This window comes from Citrus sinensis, chromosome 9 (genome assembly GCF_022201045.2).
Source record: "Citrus sinensis cultivar Valencia sweet orange chromosome 9, DVS_A1.0, whole genome shotgun sequence".
In the NCBI taxonomy this organism is placed as follows: domain Eukaryota; kingdom Viridiplantae; phylum Streptophyta; class Magnoliopsida; order Sapindales; family Rutaceae; genus Citrus; species Citrus sinensis.
The window spans coordinates 11,263,651-11,275,647 of record NC_068564.1 but is presented as its reverse complement, the minus strand read 5'-3'; the positions used below and the strand labels follow the sequence as shown (position 1 = coordinate 11,275,647).

Below are 11,997 nucleotides of genomic sequence, written 5' to 3'. Positions count from 1 at the left end.
ATATATATAAGTTAAATGAAAAAAATAATAGGATTAATTAAGAAATATAGAAGTTAAATTAAATTAAGAAATATATTGGGATCCACATTATTTTTATGTGAATTTTTGGTGTTTTTATAATTTTATTTATGGATTTATGATGATGCTAGACTTGAAATTAGGTTATTCTTGATTTTTTTATTTATGTTGTGTTTTTATTTGTGACTTTATGGTGTTGTATGTTATTCTAGCCTTCTAGGTATTAAATTGTTGATTGTTGAATTATGATTGGATTTTATTTAATATTATTAGTGAAATTGTTGAATTTTAAATTATTTTTTAAATTATTAAATTTTAATTTTTATAGATCCAAATATTCGGGATATCAGACCGCAATCCGTGCAGATATTATCCACATCCGAATCTATATTTTTTTATAAATTCGAATATCAATGCACCTACATTCGGATCTGGATTTTGTCATCCCTAATTTGACATTTGAGATTGGGTTTGACTTGAAACTAAGGCTAGTTTAGTCTTTTTAGCGCTAAAGAAACGAGGGCTGGTTGGGGGTTGTTTAGTAAATAGTAATCCACGGCCTGTCAATATATAATATCCCTCGCTTGTTGGCTTCTTTTTGTTGTTGAATGAGAGATGGGGAAGAACGAGTTCTTAACACCAAAGGCAATTGCCAACAGAATCAAAGCGAAAGGGTTACAGAAGCTACGATGGTACTGCCAGATGTGTCAGAAGCAATGCAGAGACGAGAACGGCTTCAAATGTCACTGCATGAGCGAAAGCCACCAGCGTCAGATGCAAATCTTCGGTCAAAACCCCGACCGAATCGTCGAGGGTTACTCCGAAGAATTCGAAGCCGGCTTCCTCGAACTCATGAGGCGCAGCCACCGCTTCAGCCGCATCGCCGCCACCGTCGTTTACAACGAGTACATCCACGACCGGCACCACGTCCACATGAATTCCACCAGGTGGGCTACCCTGACCGAGTTTGTCAAGTACTTGGGCCGGACCGGTAAGTGCAAAGTTGAGGAGACTCCAAAGGGTTGGTTTATTACTTATATTGATAGAGATTCAGAGACCCTTTTTAAGGAAAAGATGAAAAACAAGAGAATTAAGTTGGATATGGTTGACGAAGAGAGGCAAGAGAGAGAGATTCAAAAGCAAATTGAGATTGCTGCTTCTGCTTCCGTTTCTTCGACCAATCCCCTTTCTAATTCTGAGGATAACACCACCAGGGAATTGAATTTGGAGGCTGCGGCTGCTGTAGGTAAGGTTGGCTTTGCACTTGGGTCATCATACAAAGATAATGTTACGAGTAATGGTAGTGGTAATAATGGTAGTGGTAGTACTAGATTGGTTTTTGAAGAGCTTGATAAGGACAATAATAATAATAATAATAATAGGAAGATTGATAACAATGGTAGTAAAGTTAGTGGGAACTCGGCGTTGGAGGAGTTGATGAGAGAGGAAGAGAAGGTGAAGGAGAAAATGAACAGGAAAGACTATTGGTTGTGTGAGGGAATTATTGTCAAGGTCATGAGCAAGGCGTTGGCTGATAAAGGATACAACAAGCAGAAGGGTGTTGTGAGGAAAGTCATTGATAAGTACGTTGGGGAAATTGAGATGCTTGAGAAAAAGCACGTTTTGAGAGTCGATCAGGATGAGCTTGAGACTGTCATTCCGCAAATTGGGGGTTTAGTAAGGATTGTGAACGGTGCATACCGGGGTTCAAATGCAAGGTTGCTGGGAGTGGATACTGATAAGTTTTGTGCTCAGGTAAAGATAGAGAAGGGTGTTTATGATGGGAGAGTGCTTAATGCTATTGACTACGAGGATATTTGCAAACTTGCTTAGTGAATTTAATCTCAGTGGAGCATTTGCTTTCATATGTAGCAATATATTTGAATTTTCTTTCACACTTGATTATAAAGCCTGTGATCTATTTTATCATCCCTTGTGTTTTCATGTCTGAAGAATGATCTAATAACTTGTTTGAAAGTAATTGACTTTTCCTTGTTTTATTATATTGTCTTTTCTTGGTTCTGGAATTGTGTATTTCTTTCCTTCACCATCTTCAGGATCAAGTAAGCAAAATGTTTCTACTTTCATTTTTCATTTTATCAGTTTGTGCAATGACAACCTCATCTGCAGAAATTGTTAAGTTTCAAAAAAAAAAAAAAAAGATGAAGAAAAATTCCACCTAGATTTTAAATAACATGACAGTAGTTATCAGATATATAGATGAGTTTATGAGTTGTCTCCCAGAAACCACCATTCCCTAAGAGCAAACTACATCTGCATTTGCAGAAAAATTTTTGATAGAGAAAATGATTTAGAAACCTATGTCCATCAGAACAAATTCTACCATGCAAAAGTAAAAATTCAAGGCTTTGGGAAAAGAAGAGATGTTCCTGTCATCATTTAATTAGTAACTAGATTTTAAATAACATGACAGAAGTTATCAGTCTCCCACAAACCACCACTCCGTAAGAGCAAACTACATCTACATTTGCAGATGTATTTTTGATAGAGAATGATTTAGAAACCTATGCCCATCAGAACAAATTCTACCATGCACAAGTAAAAATTCAAGGCTTTGGAAAAAGAAGAGATATTCCTGTTATTTCATTAGTAACTACTTTACATATCAATCACTTACGTTGTGCTGTGTTATATTATATTATATTGTATTATTTTAATGTCGGTGTATTGTATTATACTGTATTGCATTAACACTATATTATAATAATGATGTACAATATTTAATGTTACACTCTACTGTATTAATTTATAGTTATACTATGTTTGGTGCTGCATTATACTGTATTAATTTCTTTAGTGATTAATATAAATTATGTATTTAGAAAATATATAATTTATTAGTATTGAGAAAAAAATTAAATATGAAAGTCTTAAATTTTTACATCAATTCTTTTCTTGTTTAAATTTAAAAAATCATAATTCTTCATAAAACATGTTTAAAACTAACAAATTTTGAAATTTTCGACAGTATAACATTTATTTTTTCAGCAATTCCCAAACATAACCCGTGAAATAGTTCAACTCATTTTTTACGTATACGTGAAAATTGAAAGCTCACACATTTCATATGCAACAGCCCAATAATCTCTATACAAATACCATTCAATATCAATTAATCTAGTTTCGAAGTCATAAATTAAAACTACATCTAGACAACTAACGACCTGTAATCAAGTCATCAGCACCTTATGGGGACTTATAAACAGTCACAAACACATTGGAAAAGCGCATGTGAAAGTACAAGGCATCTAAAATGAAGCTACCATACTCATCTTGTGTATCCACATTGTTATGGCTGATTTAATTCTTGTGGGTAATGTTGTTATCTCCTTATTATAGATAGCTGGAAAGACAGGCTCTTGTTTGACCACATAGTGGTTGGTGATAAGGAATAGGTTGCCGCAACCTTAGCCACGATATTGCCCTTGTAAGCCTTGCAGATATAGCCTATAAAGATTTTGTAGTCCTGCGGCAAGAGAAATATTTCATTTCCTGAAGATCCCCAGGTTCAATATTTCTAATGCAAAAGATTATCAAAATATTTGATATAATAATCTTCTACTTCAAATTTCAAGAATCGTACATTTTTGTTGAACAAATTTTATTCCGATTTCCACGAACTTGGGGACAATAAGAAAATCAGGAATGTACCTCATACAATAGGTTTCAGCTGCATATTGATGAGGCACGAAAGAATTTGTTGCAGCTGCATATTTTAACTCAAGCTGCAAGTAATATAAAATCCAACTGCAAATCAATCACATATACCAATTTCACAGGCAGTGGACTATATCTACTTTCGTTTCATTTCCTCCATATTCACTAATTGTGCAGTCCACTGTCAAGAAACAAATTTCCATAGCCACTGGTATAGCAATCAATAATTGGTGTCAGATCCAATCCCAATTTCTCAAAGCATGTTTCCCCTTGAGGATACTTATGCTTGTACACTAAACTCTCAAAGCAGTAGATAAACTAGAAATGACCATTCTGCACCACAAACTTCACTTTATTAACAACATTTTCGACCAAAAGGCAAAATCTGAAAATGAAAAAAATCCCCCCCCCCACAATTCAAAACCTGTAAATTTCAATACATAGTGTTCTATTATTTATCTGGGTCAAGTCATGTTTGTAATTGTAGTGCCTATGAGAAATATTCAGTGATTATATTCCACCTCCCAAACTGAATGTTCCATACTGATGTAAATATAAAAGTTTCAATTTACATTAAAACAAAGACTTACCAATTCAGGCCAAATATCAATTGCGCAAGCTTCCAGATGGGCCATGCTGCAACCAACATCAAACAACAATTTGGTAAATACTTATGTTAAAGATGTGATCAAAGAGACCCTTTCAGGAAAAAGACCCAGATTGTGTGGAGGCAGATCCTGTGGTGTGGAGTTGGGGTCGCGCGACAGTGGTGCTGTGGACCTGAGGCACAACAATGGTGGTGGTGTCATGCAACAGTGGTGGTGTGAAGGCAGATTGCACAGTGGTAGAGTTGGGGTCACGCGACAGTGCTGGTGTGGAGCTGAGGCATAACAGTGGCTGTAGTGTCATGCGACAGTGGCTGTGTGGAGGCAGATGGCGTGGAGCTGGTGGTGTCGAGACAGATCACATAGAGGCAGATGGCGTGGTGGTGGAGTTGCTGCTGTGATCAATGCCTGTGAAAGAGAACGAAAGTGAAGGAGACTTGTGGAGGAGAGCTGTTAAAGAGGGGCAGAACGAAATTTTTTTTCATGAGTTTCAAACCCGCATAAGCTCAATTCTCGTGTGGATTTAGGTATACAGGTTTGACTGCATTCCAAAATAATATGACCACAACACAATACAATGAGTAGTAGTCATCAACATATATTGTAATAATTTAATACTATGAGAAGTGCTAATGCCTTGCAATAAGGGCTGCCAAACATGCCTTAGATGAAATCAACTCACCACCAGTATTCTTTAGTCATTTCTGTCTAAGTTCTCATAAGCATACATTTTAAAGAATAGAACTGATTAGAGAAGGCATAACCTAAGTCCTATTAGACAAAAAAATCAAGCTATAATTAATATAAATATCAGTGCCTGATAGGAATTAGTAAAGAATATGTAGTACAGTATCTTGAGGTAATTTTCAGATTGTAGCAGCCTTCAAACACAACCAACCCTTACAAGACTGAAGGGAAACACCAAAACTCAGTCTACATCCACAAGTGAAGCACAATCAATGTCCTGAAGGGTGATTATTCCGCTGAATAAATCATTTTTGTGATCAGAACAGAGGGCAACACACTTTCGGTTCAGACATTCAGGAATGGCACCTATTCCATGGACCCATTTTTCCTCATCCAATGGGTTAATGTTTAAACGATTTTGTAGTAACCATACCCTATACATGATAGTATCAGTACTGTCACAAAAATGGGCAACACAAGAACATGATGGCTCATCAGAAGCCAATCTAATCAAAGCCAAGGATAAAGCTCCATCCACTGGTTTTGGATCTGAAAGATTCTTACCTCCCATCATCTTAACCTCCTTTTCTGTGGGGAAGTACACTTCTTCATTCCCCTCCATATCAGTGACTTTCAAATCTTTAGTGTAATGTTTAATTGCTTCACGTTTGGTGGATTCATGCTTTTCTGCAAGTGTTAAAATACATGAGAACCTCAAGTGATAAGTTACAACAGTTTTCACCATCTTGAAGTTGTGGCAGCAGCAGAAAAAATCAAGCCATCTTCTTCCAACCCCCGCATACCACTTAATAATATCAGTATCTTCCAGAGCAGTAAGTAAACTTATTGGTCTGGGACGGCCCATATGGTTAGTGAATCCAGCCATCTTAACCGCCTTCCTAATAAGTTCTGTAGGTGCCGAGACTTTCATGCAAAGCCTCTGCAAATCCTCGACGGTTCTTTCAGCATATTTACATTCCTCTTCTTCTTCCAACCTCCTTTCTTTTTCCTGCAATGCCTTCATAGCTTTTACCGGTGATAAATACCTGTCTAGTTGCTCTTGGAACTTGTCATAAGCATCAACAAGCTCTCCTGGCAGTTGATCCCTAATGTGTCTCAGAGAGAGAAAATCACCTCTAGAGAGCATCCGATGCCAAGTCCAACGTTCATCTAAGGATCCAAGGAACTCTTGAACCACTTCATCTGCCCAAGTTTTAAAGATATCTTTGACTTCATTCTCAATGTGGAACTCAAACTTGAACTCATTACTCTGCTTCAACTTCTTAAAAACATGACTAAATAATTTCAAACCCAACTTCTTCCTATTCCTCTCCCGTGCATTTCTCAATTCCTGAGCTCTGACTTCCTTCTGCCTGAGGTACTTCTTTCTCGCTCTTATTGCTTTTTCAGACATAGGAGGATGCAAAACTGAAGGCGTGACAGCCTGCAGTTCCAACCCCAAAAAGTCAATCTTCTCTGAAACTGCACTATGAATAGCTGTTTTCACTCTATCCACGCTCAGCTCCAATTTCTCTTCTAAAAATTTCAAAACTGTATTTTTCAAATCCATTGTTAACATCTTTGACCCTGAAGTAATAACCAATATCTCATCCAAGTACCTAACTGCATATATCTTCATAGGCTTGTAAGAAACATTGGATGTTGAACCAAGCTCATTTGAGTCAAACTTAGGATTCTTCTCATTTATACGTAAACGAGTTTCTTGCAACATTCTATCAAACCCATCAAAGTAAACATTAATCAAAATTGAAGACAATCCACATTCCTGAGGTAACCCCCTTCCTAAGTAACAACCACCCACCTCAATTCCCACTATTCGACAATCAAATAACCTCTTAATCATATCAATCAACATTTTATCCTTAATTTTATTTCCCATAAACGAACACAACTTATCAACCTTACGATTATCAAACTTTTGGCGATTAAACGAAACAACAAACCACCAACTGGGATTCTCTACAGAGTTTTGAAGGTACCTAATTGCAGTGTGTCTACCCATATTCACACGACCGCCATAAGAAAACGTGACAAAACGTTCATCATAAACAATTTCTAACACAATCCTTATCGCTTCAATCAAGACTTTCAATTTCAAATTGGGAAAAACCAAAGAGTCACCTCTGTTGTCGCCGCTGCTGCTCATTTTGACACAACAAGATTGGATATCGAACCGGTTCTCGATAAGCTCGCGACCCATTTCTTGAACCGAGAAGTGGTTAGAGACTGCGTCTAGAGCTGAGTGGTGGCGACCAGCATTGAGGTGGCGGATGTTGAAGAGGTTGAGGGAGGCGGCGAGGAGAACAGACGGCAAAGCGACGACACTTTGGAGGAGGTTGGAGAAGTAGCCTCGGGAGTATTGCCTGAGGACTAAAGCTTTGAGTTGGGTTTTTGTTAAGGGTTCTGCTGATGCTGATTTGAGGTTTAAGAGTTGAGTGACTGCTGTTGTGGTTGTTGAATAATAATAATAATAGATTCTGAAGGAAAGTGAAATTTTAATCCTGAGATTTGACTTGAATGCATTGATGCTTTTAAGTTTCATCAACATTTGTAAATTTGTGAGAGCTCCACTTCTGCAGTTCCGGTGTTTTGAGCTTTGAACGAACAAGAACATAGAGAAGAAGAGGGCTAAAATTTGCTCTGTACTGACATTTGGGCCATAGGTCCAGTGGTCGAAGATTTTGAGCAAGCTAACTTCATTAAGGCCCAACAGCAATGAGCAATTTTTTTTACAAATTTTAGAGTGTTTTTTTTTTAAACGGTAAAATTTAATTTACCGCTACTTAGAACCACAATATTCAATTTGCACCTCTCATTTTCTCTCTATATTTAAAATAAAAATAGGTATAAATTGAAGTTTTCATACATATAGGAGGTAAATTAAATATCGTAATTCTGGAAGAAGAATTAAAGTTTATCCTTCTAAGAGCATCTCTAAAAAATTCTTCAAATAAGATTTTATTTCCTATTTGAAGAGGCACATCAGCATTTAAAATTACAAAAGACACTCTAATTAATATTTTTCAAATAAGAGATAATTCTCTCTCTTCAATTTTGTAGAGTTATTTTCTCTCTCTTTAATTGATTTTTCATTACTTTTTATTGGGGGAAGAGAGAGAAGTGCTTTAATTATCATTTATTTTTCCTTTAAAAAATATTTATTTGATTAAAGTAATATTAACTTTGTCGATCAACATAACATATTTTTATTTGAAGAGTCTTTTGAAAAATAACATATTTTTTTACTCTCTTTTTTGCTACTTAAGTAAGTAAATAGATATTTGAAAACTAAAATTAATAGAAAATTTTGGAGATGCTCTAAGATATCTCAATTGATATGGTTGTTTCAGATCATATTATTTATTTATGTTTACTAGATGCGGACATCAAATAAGACTCAAATCGGAACCTTGAATGCTTATTATTGTTAAGGTTGAGCAATGATTTCCTCCTACTAAAATACATGTGATTAACAATAAGAAATTAAGAATAGAGTAGTGGTTAAATCTTTACCGTATGTTATTATTAACTTTAAAACTCTTGACAATTTAATTTTTTTTTAAAGGTTTGGATGAAGATGAGAAACCCAACTCACTTAAGACTAATATTTGTCCCACTATTAGGAAAAATGCATGTTTCATCCCTATTAGATTTTTAACTACTTGTTCCATCGCTCTGATTAAAAAAAAAAAAATTAAGTTACCATTTTTTTGTTCATATACTATTTTACACCTCCTTAGAGGAGTTTGTGTCATTTTTAATTAGTTTCGCGCCTAAATAAAAATAAGATGAAAAGAATTAGTCTAATATAATTAGCAGAAGAGCTCGTGCATTTTTCATTTTTGTAATCCTAATGACTTTTGTTAGATTTTATTTTAGATTTTAAAATATCAAAGCTAGAATCATTGTTTTGCCCTACTTTTACAATTAATTGTGATATCTCTCAATGAAAGGGATGAACCATGTAATTAAAAATCTAGTACAAATATAAGTGGTCAATATGACATATATAAGAGATGAAACATACATTTTCCCCCACTATTATTATTCAAACTCAGCTGAATACATACGCAAAGTACATTCATAATTAGGTAAGCAACGCATCTAAATTATTAATGTTTCCACTTTGGTTAGTAGATAGAATAATTGTAAGTTGCTTGATAAACATTTTTATAAATTCTCTTTTCTTTCTTTGTTTTATCATGTTAAATTAAATATAATTATCATTATTAAACAAAAAACCTACTGCAGATAACTCGCTACCAAATTACTTTTAATTGAAAACAAGTAACATTTCTCATTACTTTTTTTTTAACATGGATATCTTTACAAAAAAGGGTCTGTTGATATATACAATAAAAAATTATTAAGATTACTTAAATTGATTTATAATAGTATAATTCAGATTTTTACCCATTAATACTGGAAAAACAGATCCATTCTACTTTTATAAACGAAAAAGAAATGGAATATGCTCTTACCCAATAATAAAAGAGTAGCCACAATAACCCCAACCCACTCTCCCAATTTACCACTCCAGCGAAATTCTTGTTTCAAAATTTTACTTAACCATTTGATAGATAAAACAAAGAGCAAATTGAAAACTTACAAAAATAATAATGATGATGATGATGATAAATAAATAAATAAATAAAATAAAGCATTCTCTCTTTCTCTATAATTCATGACTGATCCCAATGAACAAAGAGACGATTATGTGGTCTATAATCTTATAATAGATAAGAAAGTTGACAATAGACAAAAGCTTAATTGTCTTAATCGATGTTTAACCTCTAATATTATTATAATATTATAATATACACAACATCGGACTTGATGTCCGAGACTCCATAAGCATAAGAATGCTTTCATTTTTTAATAATTAATTACACCCATCACTAAAAGAAAATAGACAATAGGTAACGGAAAATAACTATCATAAAAGGTGGTGCATGACAGACAGTTCATCCATCATCTATGTCACTGTCATTAATTGATGACAGAATATTTTCCGTCATGAATTCTTGATGGTATTTTACAGTCATATATCCGTCACACAATATTTTAATGAAAAAATAATTAAATTAAATTTGAATTTATTTAAATTTTGCTCTATTTTTTTAAAAATTTTAGCGGGAAATTAAATTGTCATTTGTAAATTTATTATTCAATTTTGGTGGAAATTTTTTTTATGACAGATTTTATGATGTGTATTTCCCGTCATGAAGTTAATTTTTTTTTAAAAATTATATTGTGATTATAATTTATTTTTGAATTCCTATTTACACATTTAATTAATTAATAAAAATGAATATTGTCAAAAAATAATATTAATTAACATCCATTCAATCCAACAAATTAATTTCAAAATAAATACATCAAGTATTCAATGTCATTTCCACCAATATATAATAAAACATCCCAAATTGAAAAAATGCCAAAATATAAAACAATGTTAAATTCCAATTAAACTCCAACAAAAGTAATTCAAATTCCGACCGCCGAGCCAAGTTCCCCAACAAAACTTCCAAAGATTAATGGAATATTCCAACAGTAAGACTTCCAGAAGCAATACCCTCTTCCAGCGGCAATACATTGAATAATTTGAAAACTTATTACATTGTTTAGAACCACAACACTAAAACATAAAAGCCAAATAACTATATTAAACTCATAAAAAACTTACAATTTACAGGAGAAACTGAAAGTATCAATCAATTTTGAGGCAATATATAAAACAATTTAATTTTGGCTATAAGAAAATAATAGAAAATTTAAAGTACCTTTAGTCAAAAGGCTCAAGCATTTACAGAGTGAGTTGGGTTTTGAGAATGGCCAATATTACCTACACAGATAATAAATTTTTAGCCCAAGAATAATGATGCATTTGCTAGATCTCAATGCACTAGTGTTCTCAAACAAACCTGAAATGCATCCAACAACCAATCATCGTATGCACTATATCGCGCATTCGTTTGCAACTTCACCATCTGGAACAATTGAAAGAGCTGATTTAGTGTTCATGGATTGATTAAAGCAACATGAATGGCATAAGGGTTAAATAATTATGTAAGCCTCACTAGCAAGATTGACAGCCAAGTTCGCTTGAGCATTAGCCTCAGATTTTAGATTCTTCCAAATGTGCAAAGAAAATGTCATAAACTTATGCAGTAAAAGGAAAAAGCAGCAGCGAGAACCTTTATAGCTAACACATGTGAATCCATGTGAGGAATAAAGACATTATCTTGTACTAATCTATAAGAACCATTAGGCACAAAAAAGTATAGTCACCCTTAGAACATGAGCTATCTAGATGGAAAGAAATTTATCCTTCAACCTCTTTGCCTCCCCACATAGTTCAGCCATACCTGGTGTTTGGTCTTCCAATAACCAACAACCTGCATCAAGTTGATTCGTAACACCTTCTACATCATTCAATGCAGTAAATTTCTCAAGTTGATTTGTTGGAGATGAAAGAACCAACAACATGTCAATTCCTTGATCAATTCCACCAGTTTTTATTTTCCATGAAACCAATGTCATAGGCTTTGCACCATCAACTTTTACAAGTGTCACATTTGGTTCCTCAGAGCAAGTTTCATCTAACTTCGATTTCCCAATCCACAATCCATGGTCTTTGCAACTATTTCAAGCAAATACTGTTTCAAGTATTTGCACAAGGAAATTTTACTTTCTGAAATACCAAACACGAAGCCTAAATATCAGAAAATAGAAATTTAATTATATCAATCTTGATAGTTAATAAGCCTTAATTACTTTCTTTATTTTACTTAAGAAAACACTAGCATATTCTTGTCTCCAAAACTTACCAACACACTTGACCAAGTCCTTTAAATCAAAGGGCACTGATTTAAGTAGCACAGAGTGTAAATTCTCAGCACCCTTTACATGCTTCAATTTTACAGCAAGATATTATAAATGCAAAGAAAACATGAAGTTTAGACAACTGTGTGCTGCCAAAAGGCTA

At 34.1% G+C, this 11,997-nt stretch overlaps 2 protein-coding genes across 8 annotated transcripts; one reads left to right on the top strand and one right to left on the bottom strand.

Moving 5' to 3' along the window:
- Positions 1-611: 611 nt before the first annotated feature.
- LOC102610746 (KIN17-like protein) lies at positions 612-2,040 on the top strand. Its single transcript, XM_006491505.4, has one exon. The coding sequence runs from the start codon at positions 634-636 to the stop codon at positions 1,849-1,851; it is 1,218 nt and encodes a 405-aa protein (XP_006491568.2). The 5' UTR covers positions 612-633; the 3' UTR covers positions 1,852-2,040.
- A 1,080-nt stretch (positions 2,041-3,120) lies between these two features.
- LOC102607317 (nuclear intron maturase 3, mitochondrial) lies at positions 3,121-7,625 on the bottom strand. Of its 7 annotated transcripts, none has more exons than XM_052433652.1 (4): positions 5,150-7,625; positions 4,287-4,709; positions 3,691-4,029; positions 3,121-3,505 (listed from the first exon to the last, which is right to left on the bottom strand). In XM_052433652.1, the coding sequence occupies exon 1, from the start codon at positions 7,621-7,623 to the stop codon at positions 5,230-5,232; it is 2,394 nt and encodes a 797-aa protein (XP_052289612.1). In that variant the 5' UTR covers positions 7,624-7,625; the 3' UTR covers positions 3,121-3,505; positions 3,691-4,029; positions 4,287-4,709; positions 5,150-5,229. The 7 variants fall into 7 exon arrangements, with proteins under 7 accessions (XP_052289612.1, XP_052289617.1, XP_052289611.1 ...); XM_052433657.1 differs by having other exon boundaries at positions 5,553-7,625; XM_052433651.1 differs by having other exon boundaries at positions 4,287-7,625.
- Between the last annotated feature and the right edge of the window lie 4,372 nt (positions 7,626-11,997).

What these genes read in the sequence shown, in the direction of transcription:
- LOC102607317 (XM_052433651.1), bottom strand. Translation starts at nt 7,623, where the DNA reads ATGTTCTTGTTCGTTCAAAGCTCAAAACACCGGAACTGCAGAAGTGGA.
- LOC102610746 (XM_006491505.4), top strand. Translation starts at nt 634, where the DNA reads ATGGGGAAGAACGAGTTCTTAACACCAAAGGCAATTGCCAACAGAATC.